The sequence below is a fragment of the Rhineura floridana genome, chromosome 7 (genome assembly GCF_030035675.1).
Source record: "Rhineura floridana isolate rRhiFlo1 chromosome 7, rRhiFlo1.hap2, whole genome shotgun sequence".
In the NCBI taxonomy this organism is placed as follows: Eukaryota; Metazoa; Chordata; class Lepidosauria; order Squamata; family Rhineuridae; genus Rhineura; species Rhineura floridana.
This window is the reverse complement of record NC_084486.1, coordinates 96512510-96534618: the sequence shown is the minus strand read 5'-3', so window position 1 is coordinate 96534618 and position 22109 is coordinate 96512510. Positions and strand designations below refer to the sequence as shown.

At 42.3% G+C, this 22109-nt stretch overlaps 1 protein-coding gene across 5 annotated transcripts in view; it reads left to right on the top strand.

The window, feature by feature from the left end:
• The window catches only part of EPHB1 (EPH receptor B1), a 457257-nt gene that overhangs the window by 133624 nt on the left and 301524 nt on the right, over positions 1-22109 (top strand). For 4 of the 5 annotated variants that reach the window (XM_061636580.1, XM_061636578.1, XM_061636583.1 and 1 more), the window contains exon 2: positions 15014-15078. In XM_061636580.1, coding sequence (XP_061492564.1) covers positions 15014-15078 — 65 coding nt within the window. Of the gene's footprint in view, positions 1-8233; positions 8290-15013; positions 15079-22109 lie in introns of those variants that run through there. The other variant, XM_061636581.1, reaches the window with a different exon arrangement.

The following is a 22109-nucleotide window of genomic DNA, read 5'->3' as shown; positions in this document are numbered from 1 at the left end:
CCCCTTCAGTTGTTTAAAGCAGCCAACCCGTCGGCCCTTTAGCAAACTCTTCCAGTATGTCCTTATGTAAACTCTGCGGCACCACACAGAGGCAAATAACCCTCAGAGATGATAAACACCCAAATATGGAGTAGAATTGCTAAGAAGGGTAAACAAATGGGAAAAAATGCTCCAGATCTCCAGCCCAAAGTTTAGAAAGACCTAGGCATACTCTCTTCCCTCCTATTTCTTTTCTGTGGGATATGATGAAAGAATAAATATTTTTAAAAAGGGTTTGCACTTGCTGCTTTGTCTATGGTAACCTGGTATTTCTTCAGCAGCTGCATATTTTACAGCATGTGGGATGTAGGAATAAACATCCAGGAAAATGGCAAAGGATCAGAGGAACATAGGAAAGTGCCTTATACTGAGCCAGACCATTGGTCCATCTAACTCAGTATTGTCTACACTGGTAGCATCTCTCCAGGATTTCAGGCAGGAGCTTTCTCCAGCTCTATCTGGAGTCACCAGGGATTGAACCTGGGCCCTTCTGCATGCAAGGAGATGTTCCACCACTGAGCTACAGTCCTACCAATAAGTTACAGCCCTTAGAATGCTAAGATAGCACTTCCATTGCCTTCTGGGCAGCTTCCTTCAGCAAAACCTCTGAATTGTTTTAAGACTCAGTAGTGGAGAAAGGGCAAATCACAATTTATTTTTATGACTTAAGCTACTCAGGTCTTTTCTCCTAAAGAGGCTCACTTCAGAACTGAAATGTGTGTTGAAGAACAACTGAAGCACCCAACAGGAATAGCATATGGGTGCATAGTAGCAGGCATATTGAAGGTGCTAGACACCTGTGTTAGGAGGAAGCATCGTGTGAAACATTGGCGGGGAAAGATATAGCTCCAAAATTTCAGTGACAGCATACAAGGGTTTAACCTGGTGTTTTGTGGATTACTTTGGCAATTACGATCAATGGCCCATCCTGCTAAAATTATTGCCTTTGGATGTGGTCTGCATCACATGGGAGTACTTCTGCAGAAGTATGGGACTTCTAGAGTTTCTGTCTTGTACTTTACATATTTACTCAGAAGTAAGTTCTGCTGTATCCCTTGGAGCTCACTCCCAGCTAAACGTGCATAGGATTGCAGCCTTGGCTTGGTGTTAAATGTCTTCAACACAATTAACAATGTTTTCACATATCACATTAACAGCGCCTTGGAGCCCACTTGTGCTATTTGTATGCAAGTGTGAATATTGTTACATGAGACAGAAAACAGAAAAGAGACATTTTAAAATTCTAGTTTATGTAGGTTTTCCATTTGTGCTACGGATGCAGGGAATGGAAATGCCCTTGCATTACTAACGTATGGAGTTTTGTCAATGAAAAAGATTGACTACAAGAACATAGAAATAGCAAGTTTTTTTTCAAAGAATGTCGTGAAAAAGGAGGGTCAGGTGAGAGATCATGTGTGGACGATTTGTGAGGGTGACAATGCAGGTTTGCTTGGTGGCTCCAATACAATTATTTCTGATAGGATGAATTTTTATGTAGGAATACACATTTAGCAATAATCACTATAGTTTATGTAGAAATACAATATATCTCACCATAGTGGGGAAGACTGTGATCAGGTAATTCCTGTGCACACTCATTCTCCTGTGCATATGCTATCTGTGATGGGAAACTCCAAACTTTTTCCTCTCCCTTCTTAAGGTTCTTTATATTTAAACTAGACTTGGACCAGACAGCCCTTTGAATATAGCAGAGGCAAGGAACCTCAGGCTCGGGGCCAAATGCATCTCTGTTTGGCCCTTGAAACTCTTTCTAGGCCATACCCCTCACTTGCTCCATTTGCACATTGAGCATGTTTGCTTGGCTGGAATGTGTCCCTGAACTCTGACAAAGCCTCTTGCTTGTTTGGTTAGAGGACAGAGTGTGTGTGTGTGCGTGTGTGGAAACTAGCCTACTGTACAAAGGTGCAATCTGCATTGAATGCTTCATACACTTTTGCATCTGGTGCTGCCCAGTAGTGGGATGTGGCCCTCAGAAGGCTGCTCAAAATGGAATGCGGGCCTTGGTCTGAAAATGTTTCCTCACCCTTGAAATAGACCACTGTCCTCTGTAAAGTAGGACAAGTGGTCATTCAAAGTTTGATACATGTGCTAGTAATGACTTTGCAACCTGATGGGCTAATAATGCCATCTAATAATTTCCTTGGCTGGAATAGGTGGCAAATCCCTCAAAGAGTTTAGCCAGTTAGATAACGCAGACTTTTTGCGTCCTAGAAATAATTGTATTGTTTTTCATCTTGGATTTTGTTGCAATTTTTGGCACTGCTTCAGCATAATAGACAGTTGACAGATCTGCTGAATTTTTGGTAGTGCAAGAATTTTAGTTCTCTGATTTTGGTGCTTGGAATTTTCCTTTTTAAAGCAACTACCTCTGCATCAATTGACCCATGGTTCCTTTGTAAATGTGTACCACCAGTTTGGCTGAACATTTCATATACACTAAACAAACCAAACATCTTGTCTTCCAGCTGTTTGGGCCTTTAGCCTTGTTCCCTAGTCTCCAGTGGTATCTCTTGAACTGGTAAAGTTCTTGCTAGCTGTTCCAGTTGGTGCATACAGAATGTCTACTGAATGCTGACCCTTTACTGCTACATATGCATATTGTACTGGTACAATATTGTGTGTCTTGAGAAATAGATCTTTGCTGGTGTGTGCTGAGTGTTGATTTTAGTGCTGGTAGTAAATACTGGATATTATGTACAGATAAGTAGATAGGAACATTCCTTTTGTTGTACTAAAACAAAAAATGGTAAAGAAAAACTTTAAGACTGTTCTAGGCATTGTGTGTATGTGTGACTTTATTAGCAAATTATTGCTTGTTTTATTTTAGTCTTGTGTATAGTTATGTTTTATGTTTTGCTTTTGTAACAGCCTTTGGCTATATACATTTAATAAACAAACAAACAAAGACTTATCACTAGTGGGTTTGTTTGTTTGTTTTATTAGTTTATTTAAAATGGGTGGGGAACCTGTGACCCTCCATATGTTGTTAGTCTGCATCTCCCATCATCTCTGACCATTGGCCAAACTGGCTGGGCTAATGGGAGTTAGAAGTCCAACAGCATCGAGAGGTAACAAGAGCCCCAGCCCTGATTTAAAATTTTTAAATCCTGTTTTAACTAAAAAAGCGCACACATTTTAAAAATCCAAATATATATTAAAACAATGAATGAAATAAAATGTCTTAGCAAAACAGAAGCAGAAACTAGCAGAGCATTTTGTTAAACTCAGAAGGCTCTCGAGGCCCTTGTCCATCAACAGAGTGTGTACAGTGAAAATTTCTCCAGGAGTTCCACAATTTTGGGCACATGCAGCAACAGCCATGCACACTTGTCATACTCTGGTGCCAGTCGTGCTCCTGGGAGCTAGTGTTGGCATACTGGGGGTGGGGAGGGAGAAAACAAACCCAACTTTATGTACATTCTTGACTAAATTACTGCTGCCATGAAAGAAAGAAAGAAAGAAAGAAAGAAAGAAAGAAAGAAAGAAAGAAAGAAAGAAAGAAAGAAAGAAAGAAAGAAAAGATCTTGAAAGGGAATCTTTGTGGGGGCATCTGGGCATTGCATCCTTTCAACAAATCAGCAAATGGTGTTAGGGATTTTAATTAAAGAGTTAGAAACAGACTATTAGGAAAGACACAGAATAGATGGGATGGAGAAACCTGGTTAGAAATTAGGGATGTGGGTGTCGGTGGAAAGATGGGGGAGGGCGTGAAACATCTGACAATAACAAAGCAAATAAGATAGCTACTGCTAGTGAAAGAGCGAGGCATAGAAGGGGAATAGAGATGGCTCTGAAGCTTCTTGTCTGATTAATGATGCTCAGGCTGTGATCCATTGTAATCCCCTCATTAGCAAGCTGAGAAAAGTAATTTTACTCTGGCCCCTGACCACCTTTTCCCACTGCTGTTCTCCCCCACCAGTGATTGATTGTCCTTGCAGCTTCTTTGTTGTCCAGATGCACACACCGCTGAAGTGGCACTTTAGTTGATGCAGAACTTGGTGTTCTTCCTGGAAAAGTGCAAGAGTTAGATTGGCTAGTTGACCACTGTTTTTGGCCATTGAAATCAGTGGATATTTGTAGCAAGAACCAGTGTTGGAGAATGTTATTTATGTGTTGATAAAATTAATTATATACCACATTTCCCACCCAAATGTGGCATTCAGGGTTGCTTGTAACAAATAATATAAAACAGTAATATGTTTACTTACTTCAGAGATTTTATGGTGCCTTTTGGTCTGTGCTCTCACTAGACGACTTCCAACAAAGAATGTACAATATATCCTCAAAATCAAAACATATCAAAATTCCTTTACAAAAAAGTAAAATCCCAACAACAATAAAATGATCAATAATAGCAAGTAAGCATGATAATATACTTATATCAAACATAGTTGACAGCTGTTTTAAAATTGGTTAAAGCCACAGCACCCATATTTGTCTAAGGCACAGGTTGGGGAATAGGACCCAGTCAGCAAGCCGAATCCTGACCTTCCTCATCTCCTGTGGACTATTCTGACAGGTGGGTGAGGGCAAAGTAAGCTGAACAAAAAAAGGAAGCAAGTCCCAACAAACCAAAAACATGATGAAAAGAATTGGGAACCACTGCCTTGAGGACAAAGTACAAACATTTTACATTGAGTTAAGAAACAAACTGCAAACAAAGTAGACATACTAGTTACAGAATCATGAGAAACGAAACAGAACTAAACAGAAACAATGTGCATTAAACACAAGGCAGTCAGCAAGAGGGTTTTTTGGGTGTGTGTGTGACCCAAACTAAAATTTTGGCTCAAGCAGTGACTGTAGAGGGACATCCTGTGTATCAGCACCTTGAATTCAACAAGATTATTGAATGGAATATTTGCACTTACAGCAAGCCCTCTTTGTGCAAGGATCAGTTGGGCTGGGAACTCTATAGATGTTAAGTATGGGGCAGATGAGTGTGGTTTAGGGAAAGTGGTGTGGGGGTGAAATTGGGACCCAGGCCAGGCTTAATTTGGCTGGCAGGCCAGTGGTTCTCATCCCTTGTCTGAGGCATTCTTCTCCAACTTTGTACCCTCCAATTGTTTGGGGTTCCAACTCCCATCAGCTTCAGCCAGCATAGCCAGTGGTCAGGACTGATGGAAGTTGCAGTTAAAACATCTGAAGAGCACCAGGATGGAGAAGGTAACTCAAAACAAATACTGAAGCTGTGCAAAAATGCTGACCACAGGAGCAAAAAAAGGTCCAGACATGTACCTGTGTACCTGCTCCTTCGGAAAAATACAACTCAATCTAGAACAAGCTAAGTACCTCTTCTCTGATTGTCCTTTCCTCAATCCATCAGTACTTCTGTCTTGTCTGGATTAAGCTTCTGTATGTTAAGACACATCCAGCCCTTCATTGATCTCAGAACTGACTTAGGACTCCCAGATCTTCTCTGGAAACAAATGAAAAGGAGGGATAAAGGTGAGCTGGGTGTATTAGTGTACTGATGGTACTACACCCCAAAACCTCCAGATGATTTCTACCAGCAGATTCAAGTAGATGTTGAACAGAATGGGGGAGAAGGTGGAACCACATAGGCCAGTGGCCAATTAGACAGTACTCCCCCAACAGGGCCGGCGCCTGGCATGAGGACCCTTGGGCACCAGACTGCCTCGGGCTCCCGGCTCCTGCCTGTTTCACCAACTTCTTTCCTGTCTTTGCTGCAGCGTGTGCGGCTACCATCAACCAAGATTTATTTATTTATTTATTTTATTAGATTTTTAAACCGCCCTATAGCTTTCTAGCTCTCAGGGCAGTGTACAAAAAGGTAAAAACAGATTAAAATACAATAAACATGATAACAATACACTGTAAAATGTAGAAACAAAATCAAGACAAAGACAAATTAAAATAAAATAAAATTAAAATGCCTGGGCAAAGAGGTAGGTCTTTACCTGGCGCCGAAAAGATAATAAAGAAGGCGCCAGGCGTATCTCATCAGGGAGGGCGTTCCATAACTCGGGGGCCACCACTGAGAAGGCCCTAGCTCTGGTTATTACTCTCCGGGCCTCCATATGCGTTGGAACCCGGAGAAGGGCCTTCGATGTCAAACGTAGTGAACGGGCAGGTATATAGCGGGAGAGGTGTTCCACCAGGTATTGCGGTCCAATGCCGTTAAGGGCTTTATAGGTAAGAACCAACACTTTGAATCTGGCCCGGAAACATATTGGTAGCCAGTGCAGCTGGGCCAGGACAGGGGTTATATGATCATATTTTTTAATCCCAGTAAGAACTCTGGCCGCAGCATGCTGCACCAGCTGAAGTTTCCGAACCGTCTTCAGAGGTAACCCTACGTAGAGTGCATTACAGTAGTCCAATCTAGAGGTTACCAGAGCATGGATAACTGTGGCAAGGTTCTCCCTGTCCAGATAGGGTCGTAGATGGAGGTGGAGGCTTCTCTAAGGGCCTAATGCCCCCGCTGCCAACTTGGTTGATGGCACAAATGCACAGTATGCTACATGTGCACACATGTCTGCCATCAACCAAGATGGCGGTAGGGATGTCAGCCCCTTAAAGAAGCCTCTGCCACCATCTTGCTTGATGGCAGCCTTGCGCATGCAGCAGCAAAGACAGGAGAGAGGTAGGTGGAGCAAGCTAACAAGCGGGCGGCCTGGAAGCTCCCTCCCTGTGATCCGTGGCAGGAACCCTGCTGCAGATTGCGAAAGGGGAGCGTTACTCTCCCATCCTAACAAGGGGCCCTTCAGAGGCCCTCGGCCAGGGCCTGACCTGGACACCTTTTGGCGCCGGCCCTGTCCCCCAATATCTTCTTTTGTAACCTGTCCTCCAGAAAACAGTGCTCCCAATCTGAATCCCAAAACCAGGTGATCCAGAGGGAACCATGGCTGGTGTCATCACAACCGCTGAGATGTCCAGCAGAAACACAGTGAAACATTTCCCCTAGTTCCCACTATAGATTGTATTCAGGGGCAACCAAAGCTGTTTGGGTTGAAAAACCAGTTCTGAAACCAAGTTAAAAGAATAATCAATGTTATCCAGGAATCCCTGGCGTTGTAAGGCCCTTGCACATTCTAGTACTTTCCCTTAAAGTGGAATATTTGAGACTGGCTAATAGTTAAGCTAAATTGGTAGCATCTGGTGAAGTGTTTTTCAGTAGTGGTTTTAGTACAGCCACTACACCTTAGTGCAATGAGGAATTAACCATCTCTGCCACTCAATCTGTCAAGCCTCCCCAGGCTACTTTTTTCAGCTTTCATATGCATAGATCAAGTATCATCATCATCATCATCATCCTACCCTTCCTCCTAGTAGGACCCCAGGGTGGCAAACAGAAGCACTAAAACAGTCTAAAATGTCAGAAAAACAAACTTTAAAATATATTAAAAAACATTTCTTTTTTTAAAAAAAGCTTTAAAAACATATTAAAAAGCAATTCTAACACAGACGCAGACTGGGATAAGGTCTCTACTTAAAAGGCTTGTTGAAAGAGGAAGGTCTTCAGTAGGAGCCAAAAAGATAACAGAGATGGTGCCTGTCTAATATTTAAGGGGAGGGAATTCCAAAGGGTAGGTGCCATTACACTAAAGGTCCCCTTCCTATGTAGTGCGGAATGGACCTCCTGATAAGTTGGTATCTGCAGGAGGCCCTCACCTGCAGAGTGCAGTGATCGACTGGGTATATAAGGGGTAAGATGGTCTTTCAGGTATCCTGGTCCCAAGCTGTATTCTATTCATGTGGAAGGACTCATCTCAGGCTCACAAACAGAAAAGTATCCATCAAAACCTGATAAGATGGAGCCGTGCTATCTACCAAAAGAAATCCTGCATTCAGTGCAGAACAAATCAGTGATTTTATTTGTAACATGTTTTATAAAATGATGAGTCCCAAGGGTCCACCCATTCCATCTTGAGGGGCAGACGGTAATAAGCCTTAGCTATGTTGAATAGCTTTGCTGGTTGACATTGCGCAGAGAGAATGGTGGGAAAGCACCTTTTCTTCACAGTCACCATTGCAAATGGAGTAAGCCCTAAAATCTGCTTGAGCCCATGTTTAATGGGAGTCATCACAGTTGTTTCTGGAGTGTTGTTCCAGTCATCTCCCTAGTTGTTTCATTGCTCCCAGCTCTTCAGAAGACCAAAGAGCCAACTGAGATCTGCTGAGTGGATGCTTAGGAGTTATCATATCAACCATCTGGGCGATCTCACCATTCCAGCTTGGACTTTGACAGGATGATCTCTCAAGGATGTAAGAAACTCACCCATCTAGATCCATCAATGTATCTGAATATGTGAGGTACCCCTTGATCACCTATAATACCATGCAGCCTAGCATATCCAGAAAGGGGTGTGGTGTTTTGCTTTTAGAAGCAACATTGCTTTAACTCAAATTAGGACTTTCTGGGGTCCCCATTTAGTTACTTTTATTTTAGTTTTTTATGTTGTTGTTTTAAAATCATTTTGAATATGGAACATTACTTCTGTAGATTGGTCCTGAGCCCTGGAAAAAAGACTCTGATATGCAGATAGAGATCCTGGCTTTACAAATGCTACCACTTTCATTTTAGCAGAGGCTACAGATCCTCATGTATATTCCTCACGTGCGTAGGAGTCTGCTGTCTTTCTGGATTCCTGAATCTGAAAGGGGCAGCCCACGTGTGCAGAATTTTAGGGCTTTTTCCTGTAGTAACATTAAAAACACTGAACTGCATTGTGTTAGGTGTGCAAGTGGTTACCACTGTGGGCTCCTTCTGGGAGGAAGGGCAGGATAGAAATGTAATAAATAAATAAATAAAACATGAAAACATAGAGTAACAAAAGGAAAAGATGAATGTGGCTCTTGTATCACATGTAAAAAGAATTTTGGCAGATACAGCTTGACATGCACAGGTGAAAAGTTGCATCTGTGGACATTCACTCTTCTATGCAGCTATAATGGTGACCAGACAAAAAAGAAAACCTGGATCTTGTCTCTTTCTGTGAGAACATGAATTCGAGTCTGGCTTCAGAAACATGAGATCCAAATTCCAATTTTAAAAAGCCCACAAGTGGACTCCACACTATTGAGACTAAAGAGCAGAGCTGTTTGGATGCAAGGACGTGGCTTCCAGCACACCCAGAATGTCTCTTTTTAGAAATTAATCTCTGGGGAACTGTGCATGAAAAAGAGACAATTTGCTAGATTTTGTATTGGTCCCACTCCTGTATCAACAGCAGCCTGCCATGCAGAAATTTAGCAATTGCAACCCTCCCCATCTTTTTATCTCCACATGCCAAGAACAGCGTCACCTCCTTAATTTCTGTACTTCAGACAGCTTTCACAGGTAAGGCAGCAGGGCAAGTAAAAGAACTGGCAACTCTGTTTGTGTCTCCTTTAAAAAAACACAAAACAAAACCAAGCAAAAGAGACAGTCTTCCTTCACAATGAAATTCAGTCACTAAAACTCTCAGCCTAATGCTCTACAGATGTTCTGTATGGAGCTTTGGAACAGAGGACACTCTAATTGATTACAGGTGTGACCCATGACCAGGTAACATCCTCCCCTGCCTTGGAGAGGCTTACCAGAGGTCAGGTTCTAATCCACTGTCTTCAGAAGCTTTTATCCATCATAAATGAGTGGGGCTGAGGAGGCTGAGCAGACTAAAGAGAAGAAGAAAGGGAGAAAACCTATGCAGTAATAAAACCAAGTGCTCATTTGTCATGTTAGAGCAAAGCTGTGTGACAAGCTGTGGCTGCTAACACTAATCCTCCTGTGTATTACAGTCATGCACTGTAGCACAGATAAGGAAGCTGAGCTCTGAAGAAGACAACACCAACTCACCCCCCCACTTGTCATGGCACAGAACGGTGGGGGGGGGGGAGAAACATATTTGTTCAACAGGAATATTTCCCCCCTCGTTTTTTTGCCTGAACCGCACGAGCTAACAGTTTCAAAGAACGCCAGCTACTGCCAAGTCTAGAGTATGCAAAGGGTTGCTTGTAGAGGAAGCACCTTGCAGGCTGGCTGAAGTTTATCAAAAGTACATCCCTGTGTCAGTGCTAGGGTAGAAAAAAGCCCTCTAGGGAAGAAAGTTAGAAGTGTGCTGAACTGCCGGACAGGAAGGGAAGACAGAGAAAGGAAAATCCTTTAGACATAAACAATTGCTGTTTTTTAAAATAGAGTCTGACCTATAATTTGTCACAGTCCATTGACTTTAAAAAACAAATGGGAAAACACGATAGGTGAATAAAACAGACCCCCTGTTGCAGCCAAATTGCCAGCCCTTAGGCTATGCCTGCGACTGTGGATTTGCATTCCTCTTCTTCCCATCAGTTTCTTGCATCATGTGGTTCAGAGGTGCATCTGTGGTTCATATGTATAAAGATCCATAGAGGAATTACTTATGAGCTTGTTGTGTGAAGTGGGAAGCAAGCTTACTAGCTTATTCAGTTAGATGCATTTGCATGGAAGGTTATGGCCGTGACTGGAAATGGTTGGGTGGAGTCCTCCCTGCCAGCCACAAGGAAGTGTTCTTGCCTGTTGCATACTGGTTTGCTTATATATGTTCGTAGTTAAGGAAGGTTACTTGATGCTGCAGGATGAGAATTTTGTTCATCACTGGATTTAATCGCAAAGAGATGCTCTGTGCTCTCTAGACTACTGGTTTTGGCCACAATCTTTTAAGGGAAAAATTTCCTCACAATGTCTGGAGGAAATTAAAATAAAACAAAAAAAAACACCATTAGTAGAGTCCTAATCGGGGCCAAACATGGACTCAAGTGCAGACTGTATTAATTCTCAGGATAAATTCTGAGTAAAATGGCCGGTGGTGGAACATGCAAGGACATTGCTGGCATGAACATACCTTCAATGTTGGAAGAGATCTTCAAAGGTCTTTTGCAACCAAGGGCATGTCAAGTTAGGGCTTTCAGGCATTCATGCAGTTCACTCAATCTCTAAAAGCAAGATGTCACCCTGGATTGTTTTGCACCAAACCTTCACTGCATGCACAACAGATGTGAATAGCTACAGTGAATGGCATGGACTGTCTGCTGTATGTAGGGAAGGGAAGAGCAATATGAGCATACAAAACTGCTTGCCTCATTGTGCCTTTTTATTGTTTTTGTTTCCTGCACTTTTGGTTGTGAGCAGGTACATGAGCTTTTAGAACTATCATGGCTTAAGATAGGCTACCCAACATCTAAAGCATTATTGGTAGGTTATTGTGAAGACTTTTCTTGTAAATTTACCTTTCTAGGTAGCTTGAGCCACTGCAGCATTAACCATGCTGATTCAGCACTCCTGCAACCCTCTTAGTTTTGATAGCTGCTCAGACAATATGTACCATGAGCAGTTATATTTCCCTTTCCATTACCTCTTAAATATTTGGGGAAAAGTCAACATTCTTCCTCGACATAGGCTCTGAAAACCCAGAATGGCCAAAGCCAGTCAGGCACTAACCTTCTATCTACTGATAATATAAACAGTTAAGGCCTTTCAACCTTTTGATATGCTTGCTGTGTTTGAAAGTCAGTGGGTATAGGCCAGTGTGAGTCTTGAGCTCACTCACTCCCCCCAGCATGACTCCAAGGAGGAAATTGAAAGTTTTTGCTTCCATTTTTGATTAACCACAATTTAACCATAAACAGTGGGTAATCTTAACTATAGTTTATTGAAACAAACCAGCTCCGCAGCTCTTAGTCTGAAGTTCACTTGTTTCAAACATACCATAGTTAAAATTAACTACAATTTATTGGGTTCAGATGATGTGACAGCCTGTGTTTAATAAAAAAATGGAAGCAAAAGCTTCTGCCTCCTTGTGGCTACCCCAGAGGACAAGCAGGAGAGTATAAGCCAGAGGCTCACACAAACTCATTCCCATCTTGATAAACCATGGTTTAACATGACATCCAAATCTAGCTATAGCCTCAGAGAAATAAATGAAAGAGAGGAGTGGCATGCGTCTCCCTGACAAAACCATGATTGTTTGTGGCTGAAAAAGAAATAGCACAGAAAGAGGGTAATGCACTGAAGCCAAGCTTTTGAGGAGGTGGCACAAATGGTTGGAGATGGCAGATGGGCAGGGAGCTGGTTGGTGAGGAGACAGTGTACTGCTGAAAATGTAGAACGCTCACAAGGATGTGGATGATTTTGTAACGTTTGAAACTCTGCCTTGGGGTGAACGGTGGTGACTCTGAAGTGTTATAGCCATCTAAGCTATAAGGAGTAAAGGGGGTAAATGCCCAGGAATGACAAATGGGGATCTGCTTGACCAGACGCTGGTGACAACTGTAATTTCCTTTTCTAACATTTGGTGGAATTGCAGTAGACAAGCAACTTAATCTGTCAAAAACAAATAAATAAAACCTGGAAGATCCCCCCCCCCATCTGTCTGTCTATGTTTTTGTTGCTGCTAATATTGTTACTCTTAAAAAAGAGTCTGGGAAAATATTAACAGTATTATAGCTCATCCATGCTTTTTTATATCTTTTAAAACACACACACACAAATCCTTCCTTGAAAAAAAGAAGTGGAGAACACATTCTGATAAAATCATTTAATATTGCTGCTTCTGATTTTTGCCAGAATGGGTAACACATTTAAGCAACAAATCAATATTTCTAGCAGATGCCTATAGACAATAGACAAAATGCTATTACTGATTTGATGAGGCACCTACCAACAATTCATGGAAAAGCCAATAATGATCACATTCATCCTATTCCCTGCTGGGCAAAACAATGCAATCTGTGAACAGAGCTGCAGTAGCTGGCATATTTATATCCACTATTCTGGCATTTTGAATTCATTACACTAGTTACATTTTAATTTTTTTTAAAAAAAGTCACTTATCTATTAAAATGTTAGAGGTGTGACAACAGAGGTACAAGCTTAAGATAACAGGGGATCTGATTCCTTTATCTGAACTGCACTTTCAAAATGGCTCTGGATCCTAAGCTCCTGTTGAAGTCTGAAAATTATTTAGGTGCCTAATAGACCAATCTGCAGCCCTGTTAAACCGAAGTGTTAGAATTTAAGATGATTTAGAGCCATTGATTATGGGGCTTAGCTTCTTAAATCTATGCACTTCAGCACTCTGCATTAAGTTCATGCCACAAAAGCGTCCTTAGGTTGCTCTGCATTTATGGAATTCCCTTTTTGTGCGGGAGCTTGGCTGAAGACCTAGCCTTAGGGTCAGGTCATACATATGTCAGTGTTTTGTGTTTGAAATTATGTGGAGAAAGCTCAGTGTGAAGTCAGTCTTAGAGAGAGATAAAGGGCTGTGTCCAACCTTCTCTGTCGGCTAGCACAGCAGCCCCTTCGCTAGCAGACGGCTGAGTTTTAATGTTGCACTAGCAGAAACTCGTTGCACAATAGATAGCACAATCTATTGTGCAACAATGATACCAGCATCCTGCTCATGCGTTCTCTTGCAAAACAGTGTTCTTCGAGCACAAAACATTTTGCCAGCACAACTAAATGACTTTCACTTAGTTCTGCATTGGATACAACCCAAAGCCCATAGCAACTGACAGCAATTTTCTGGCCAATTGGGATTTTCAGCTGTTTCCAGGTGTTTATTGTCAAAATTTCATTAGTCTGCAAGCTGGATCCAGTCCCTAAACCAATTTTATCCTGGCACCTATAAATCAAGGTGTAGTAAAAGATGGGTTGGGTTCAGACTCAGTTGTACTGTCCCCAGTGAAATCAATGGGACAAGTCTGCTATGACATAATTTCAGCCCCATTGATTTTACAGAATGACAATGTTGGGTGGGGGACTTGTTGACCATCTTGTCCAACCCCTTGCTTGATGCAGGAAATGCATCTCTAGAGCCTCCCCACCATGCTGCTGTCCAACCTCTGCTGGAAAACCTCCAGTGGGAGAGCCCCCGTCACCCTTCTTGGTAATTGGTTCTGTTGTCAAATTGCTCTTATTGTCAAGACATTTTCCTAAAGCTCATCCAAATCTACCCTTCTTTAACTTAAACCCATTCAATGGGAACTGAGAACAAGTCATTTACTCTGGATATAAAATTGTGCACAGTTTAATTTAAAAGTAAAAGAAGCAGTAAGGTTACAAATGTATTTTTTTTAAAAAAAAAACACATCCCAAATTATACTGCTTTCTTGTGTGCATTCTAGAAAGGGAAAAAATCTCTGCTAATCTGACCTTTGGGGGGATGCTTCAGACAGCACAGTAGACCTTCAGCCTCTCACTCATCAAATAGTTTCATATCATCTGAGCATGTGTTCGCTGTGGCTGATGCTCAACACACTTGTTCCATCAGCACACAGACTTTTGGCTGTGAAATGAAACTTCCCCTCCCTTTATGTGATTCCCTCCCAGTCTGTTCTGGGGGTTCCCCAACCCTCTGGATCAGATTTGGGGAGGGTATTGGGTACACACAGGGACAGGAGTGAAATTCTTGAATTAATGGAATGAGTGCATTGGATTGGATACCATCTCGTATCTGTAAAGCCCTCACTGCTGGAGTTGCCAACTTTATTATAAAGACAAGCATCCTTAGGTAGTATCTGGGGAATAGACTGGACCCTGAAAACAGAGAAATCCCTGATGTAAATAAATGTGCGGATTTTGTATTGACTTCCACAGAGGTAGCTATGTTAGTTGTACAAAACAAGCTTTGTAGCATCTTAAAGACTAACAAATTTATTATGCCATAAATTTTCATGGAGTACAGTCCACTTCATGCACCTGATGAAGTGGACTCTAATCCATGAAAGTGCATGCCATAATACATTTCTTTAAAGTGCTTAAAAAGTCTGTGTTATGTATTGAGAGACATGCAGCAAATTTTTTCAATCACAGTAAGTATCTAAATGTGTGTCTACTTCCAGCAGCTATAATTTTCTATTGATTTTGAATGAACATCTATCTCCAGATACATCTTTGTAATATGTTTGCGTTTTTGTTCAGACTCCTGATTTGCTTAGTAATTCTTTTTTTTGTGTGTGTGTGCACCCTCAGAAACCCTAATGGATACTCGGACAGCCACAGCTGAACTTGGATGGACAGCAAACCCACCTTCAGGGGTAAGTGGATGTCTATACTTGACATCTTCCTGTATGTTCACGGATTGTTTGGGAATGGGATAGGGGTTGTTCTTATTTTTATTCAGATAGGTAATGTGTGTGTGTGTGTGTAAAATCTCTCTCTCCCTGATTCTCTCATTTGATGTTGAGCCAAACAGTGACAAAGTCAACATATTTCATTTTATGCATACAAAATTATAAATCTTTTATGTATCTTTTCCCTAAGAGCAGGACTGCTAAAATGGGTGAAGTGGATTTTTTCCTCTTCTTCCAGTGAGCTATGATTTTTTATTTTTTTAAAAAAATGCTATGATTTAGGGGTTGGCTCATTTTTATTTTTTTTAAGAAGAAGCTGGGGGCTGTTGGTGGTATTGAAACATTCCAAGTGACAGATACAGTGGAGACCTGACTCATTGCTCATAGTCATCAGGAGTGTAAATATTTTTTTTCCCCTTGTTGAAAAAAAAGTTTAGTATGAAAAGAAACCCACTTGCTCTTTGGATTTCCAGATAAGTAACTCCCTTGGCAGGTACCTCTGGCTGCCTATAGCAGCATGATATGGCAATAAATGAATGACATATTGCTTTTCCAGCTTTCACTGTTATATGCTGCCATTTCCTTGAGAGTGACTCTGCTGTGGCAGGTGTACCACCCACTTTTCAAGCCCACCTCTTGGCACAGTGGAGGCAGACTGGGCACCGCCAGTTATGCTTTCCATCAACTCCAACACAATGATCTTTCCCTGATGTGGGAAGTCCACTGTGTGAAGCATTCAGTGTCTCCCCCCCCCCCGCCGCCATTGTGGCTGTTTTGCCTACTCGCACTCAGATGGCAGCAGCCCCCATGGATCCCGGTTTCTGGTGACATGTGTGCATTTGGGAAGAAGCGGGGCTGTGCAAACAGCTGCTTGGGAGATAATTTGAACTTTCTCCCCATTCCACCGTTTGTGTTTATATTCCCAATCCCATGATACAGCAAGGAGTCATCCCCTGCCCGCTTATTAACCATGCAAAGAAATATAGTTCAGCAGGTACAGAGATGTGAAGGCTGCAAAAAAAAAAACAACCCAGAAAAATAAAAACAAAACAAAACACTTTGGGGGGGGTTGCTGGGGAAAAAAAGAAAAATGGGGAAAAACCTTTTTCTGGGCCTTCAGATTTCCAAGAAGAAAACATTGAATGCTTCTTTGTAGTTTACAATGCAGCCTGGGTTCCTGAGGGAATTCCTTCACACATATTGCCTGTATGAGGGAATTCTGATTTTGAACTGAGGAGAGAAGATGAATATGTACTAGGACAGGGCTCCCCAACCCTTTTGGAACCAGGGACACATATGGACATCTAAGGAACTGTCTGGGCACCACAAAATACCTATTTCACAGAAAAAAATGGCTATGATTAGAACTCCCCTGCCAAAAAAAGAACAGATGAAATACCTACACATATCCCAAAACAAGTAAAATACAGACAAAAAATCAGATAAAAGTCCCTCTCAACAGGCAATCCCCCAACCAAACAACAAGCCAAAAAAAGCGAGGGCAGTGGCCCTTGGTGGGTGCCAAAAAGGGATGGTGTAGACTATCTGCAAAATTGGATTTGGTGTCGAATTCTGGGATAATCCACAAGTTTGTCTCACCATTGAATAGGCTCCCACTCTTTGTACGTGTTTGCGGCTGTTAGCAATACTGTAATTTTTTAAAAAAAAAATCTGCTGTAATTATGTAATTATTTACGTAATTATTTTTGTAATCTGCTGCTGCTGTATACATTATACATAAGGAATAACGGGGAAAATTACATAATTTTTTGGAAAAAATAATGAAAAAAGGGAGAACCAGAAATCGTGATAAGTAGCAGAACACAATTTATAGTGAATAGGAACTGGCAGCCCATTTGATGAATTGAAAAATGGAATGGAATCAGATAGGGAACCCCATCCCTAGTGCCAAGAAGAGTGTCTGAGCCAGTAGTGGGGAGAAGACAGGCTAGGGGGAGACCTGAAATAGGGAGCCATGTTTTCAGTGGGAAATGTGAGCTACTAAAGAGGTTGTGACAGTGAGACTGAAGAAAGTCGGGAGTGTGACTGTGGGTGGGTGGGTTGGGGGAACAGCAGCTTCCTAACCTGGGCTGCAATTCTACGCATACTTGGGAGTAAGTGCCACTGAACACAGTGAAACATACATAGACATAGGATTTCACTGCAACCTTATTGGAGAGTTTGTGCACAAATGTAGAACTGCTTTTCATGTGTCCACCTGGCACTGTCTTAAATGGGACTGTATCATTTCAGAAGCACGTTGGGGTGTGTGTGGTAGGGCAGACTGTTGCAGCAGATTGATGACTGAGTGGGGAGGAAAGGACTTATGCACTGACTCATTTATTTCATTCTTTCCATTGTATCCCACCACCCCTCCAAGAAGCTCAGAGCACCACACATGGTCTCCCTTTTTCTATCCTACAACATGCATCCTGTGGTTGGTCAGGTAACAGCTCCTTCCAAAAATCCAGGCATCCCAAAGATAATCTTCTAAGTGTGCTTCCAGATGAGTGTTTATTGTGGATTCAGTGCTGGTCATGCATGCAAAATACCAGCCTTCCTTCTCCTCCTCCTCTTCCTCCTCCTCCTCACATTTATATCCCACCTTTCCTCCAGGAAGCTCAAGGTGGAGTGCAAACATGGTTCTCCCCCTCCCAATTTTATCCTCACAACAACCCTGTAAGGTAGATTTGTCTGAGAGACAGTGACTGGCCCAAGGTCACCCAGTGAGCTTCATGGCCATGTGGGAGTTTGATCTCCCAGGTCCCAGTAACCCCTACACCACACTTGCTCTCTGGATTTGCCCTTTCCAAGGAAAATCTGATAAAGTTTTTTTTTTTTAAAAAAAACACCTTTTTGCCGATGGCTCATTTGTGATATTAAGGCCCTGTCGGGAACCACCCTTATACCCTCTGGTATTTTCAACATGACAGACTATCTATAAACCAAATGCTGTTGTTTTTCCTAGGCTTTTTGTTCTGGGCAGTTTGCCTTGACTGATTGCTTACTTTATCATGGTAGCTGTCCATGTGGAGAAGATTCATGCTCTTCTGTGATTTGCCATGTGCCTTTGGCACGATATATCAGCATCAGCTGCACAGTATCAATTGGCTCAATATGTCTGTATCAGCTCTGCAGAGGCTGGTTACCTTTCAAAAGGAATCGGCCAAGACCTGCCCCTTCCTCCCTGGCTGCTGCCACCCTCCAGGGGAACTGAACATATATAAGTCAATGTTCAGCAGTCCCTCTTCCCTCCTTGTCTCTCTTGCACTCTCTACCTAACGGATTATAATTAGGAAACATTAGCAGTCTCAGAGCAGCTTTCGTACCTGAACACCATTCATAATTGTACTCAGCAGTGCTCTTCTCTGGCTATTAATGTCACTTCTATGAAGTAATGAAGAACAAACCACCTTCAGGCACTTAAAACATCTTCTTTATACAATAGGAGTATTTGAAGAATGGGAGCATAAAATAACCTGACTTGCATTCCCCTGACAGAGAAAGTGATCAACAAAGACAGGGACAGGTGCATGAGGAAAAGATCAGTTGGAAAGATGGTCTCTGGCTTAATAGGTAGGTTTAAACAGGTGATAGAGGGCTAGCAAGAGAGAAGAGAGAAGGCTGTACTGGAGACAATTGCTGTGTCAAGTAACAGAAAGACTGAAGAGACAAAGAGCCATGCCAAAGCAATGAAGATAATAAGGATTCATAACAAGAAGAAAATAAATAGTTCCTGATAATTGACCTTTGCAGATGTTTTCTTTTCTCTGTATAATTTTGTCGCTGCGGTTTTTTTGTTGCTTCAGCGATATGATTGTTGCTGCAGCAATATTTCATTTTGCCACCATATTTCATCCTTTTGGGCCACTTTGGATACAATTCCTCCATAGATGGGCTTTGGAGTTATTGTTGAGCAGGAAAGGCTAGATCATAATGGAAAATTAACATTTGCTGGAAAGATCCATGGTCAGGATTCAAGATTCTGATTTTCCCCCCTATGGCAATCACACCAGAGCACTCTGGTGAAGGAAAAGCATTATGTTTGAACCAACCCTTCATATAGGTGTTAAGCATTTTATTGCTGCCTTTGTATTTGGCAGTTTTGTCCTTCCTTTATATTTATTTATATCAAACATGACTGTCTAGATCAGCCTTTCCCAACCAGTGTGCCTCCAGATGTTGTTGGACCACAACTCCCATCAGCCTCAGCCAGCATTGCCAATGGTCAGGAAAGATGGGAATTGTGGTCCAACAACATCTGGAGGCACACTGGTTGGGAAAGGCTGGTCTAGATGTTGTTGGAATCCAGCTGACACCCCCCCCCATCCTTTGACCAAGCTGGCTTAGGAGGATGGGAGTTTGAGTACAGCAACATCTGGAGAACAACAGGTTCCCCATCCCTGATTTATATAGTTAATCCTGCCACCGCCGTTTCCAGTTTCTCAACTTCCCATTCTATTTGCACTAAAAGCTGTTTCCCATGTCTAAAAGAGTTTGGAGATGCATCTACCCTAGGGTTGCCAGGTCCATGGCCTGAGACTGATCCTGTATCTTTAGGAGAAGAGGAAGTCAGCCACGTGCAGGTGTTCTTGCAACTCTGTAATGGGAAAAACCACAAGGTGGAATTCTCCCTTCCCCCTGCACAACTTTTAAAGATACAGAAGACCTCTTGGAGGCTGGACCTGGCAACCAAGAGGTCTTCTGTATCTCTAACAGTTGTGCATGGGGAAGGGAGAATTCCACCTTGTGGTTTTTCCCATTACAGAGTTGCAAGAACACCTGCACTTGACTGACTTTCTCTTTTCCTAAATATACAGGATCAGTCTCAGACCATGGACCAGGCAACCCTAATCTACCCTGGAGGACATGCTGGCACTGCCAAGTTATTTCTGGGATCTCACCTGCCTTGTCTTTTCCTTGAGGGAGTGGGGTGCATCTGTGTTAAGACTATTTAAGGCTCAGAGGGGGATGTAGGAAGTAGATGCAGCTTTACATGTTGCATAAAAATAAGACAGGAAATGGTCCTGAGCCGAGTCTCTCTCCCCCTGGGGTTTCTTCCAGATACTTTTTTTCCTGCCACAGGTTAATTAACAAATAATCAGAAAACTGAAAGTAACCTCCAAATGCAATTATGGCAATGCACACTAGTGAAAGATATCAATATAATGGCAGGTAGGTTACAAAGATGGCCCCACTGAGAAAAAAGTTCTCTGCACATGTACCATGTACCACTTCTTAGACCTTCCCTGCAGCTGAATTTCTGCTTGTGTAAGTGGTTGCAGGAAGCTGAGCGATGGCTTACAATTTATCAGTACCCAGAGGTTGTTTATAAAGAACAACTCCCTGGAGTTACTACAGCTGATCAATTGACAAGCAAATATGGCATACTTTGTACAGTTTTTAATATTTTATTTAATAATTTTTGTATTTGAAGGGGTGTTTATAAAATGTCTTGTGACTTTGAAAGTATCTGCTTTGTACAACGTTGTTCCTAGATCAATAGACCTTCAAAGACATCTAAGCATGTCAATGTGTGTTTGAATTAACTTTGCATCTGAACACTGTGGTAAATGTTCTCCAAAGATCCAAAAGCAATAGACGTTTCTCAGTCTTTCCTCCTGCCACTTTTAAACAAGTTTGTTATTTATTGATTGATTTTATATACACCCTGTCTGCTAAGAAACCTAACAGAATTCATGGTCGGAGGCAGCATGCTTCCAAATACCAGTTGCTGGAAACTGCAGGAGGGGAGAGTGCTCTTGTGCTTGGGTCTGCTTGTGGGCTTCCCTTAAGCATCTAGTTGGCCACTGGAGAACAGGATGCTGGACGAGATTGGCCATTGGACTGGTCCAGCAGGCTCTTCTTACGTTCTTAAAATGTAAAAATGGTGCAAAACATTCTCAGGTATTCTTCAGGTGTAGAGAGCACTTGCTCCCTGTGTTCATCTTCTCTGCTGCCTTCCCTCAGGGCACACAAGTCTTAAAGTAGGTCAGGGATGGGGAATGTGACCCCCTCCAAATGTTGCTGGACTGCAACCCGAGTTCAAATAATTGGTCAATTGCCTGCTTTGGCTGAGGTTGTACTCCCTCTCAATGAGCAGGTTCATAGTCTAGGGATGCTCCTGGATCCATCTTGTTGCTAGAGGCCCAGGTGACCTCAGTGGCTAGGAGTACCTTTCACCAGCTTTGGCTGATAAGACAGCTGTGGCCATTTCTGGACTGGGATAGCCTGACCACTGTTGTCCACGCACTGGTAACCTCCAGGCTGGATTACTGTAATGCACTATATGTGGGGCTGCTCTTGAGGTTGGCCTGGAAGCTGCAGCTGGTGCAAAATTCAGTGCTGCAGCTGCTCACTGAGGCAGGATATCACCAGCGTGTTAACCTGCTGCTGAAAGAATTGCAGAGGCTTCCCATTAACAACCGGGCTAAGTTCAAGGTGCTGGTTTTGCCTTTCCCCTTATATACCCAGTTGATCACTGTGCCCTGCGGGTAAGGGCCTCCTACAGATACCACCTCATTAAGAGGTACGTTCCACACAACATAAGAATCAGACCTTTAGTGCTGTGGCACTTATCCTTTGGAATTCCCTGCCCTTTAAAATTATAAAGGCATTGTCTCTGTTATCTTTTTGGCACCTACTGAAGACCTTCCTCTTTCAAGAAGCCTTTCAGTAGAGACCTTATCGCAGTCCGCATCTGTGCTGGAATTGTTTTTAAGATGCTTTCAAATAGTTTTTTAAAACAGATTTTTGAAAAGATGTTTTGTTTAAGATTTTTATAGATGCTTTTGGTGTTTTATTGCTTGTTTGCCACCTTGGGCTCCTTCTGAGAGGAAGGGTGGGATATAAATTTAATAATAAATACAAATAAATATATGAACTCCTATCTTCCCTGACCATTGGCCATGCTGGCTGGGGCTGATGGCAGTTAAGAGTCAACAACTAGAGGGGCACAGGTTCCCCATTACTGAAGTAGTTTCTGGGAAGATAGA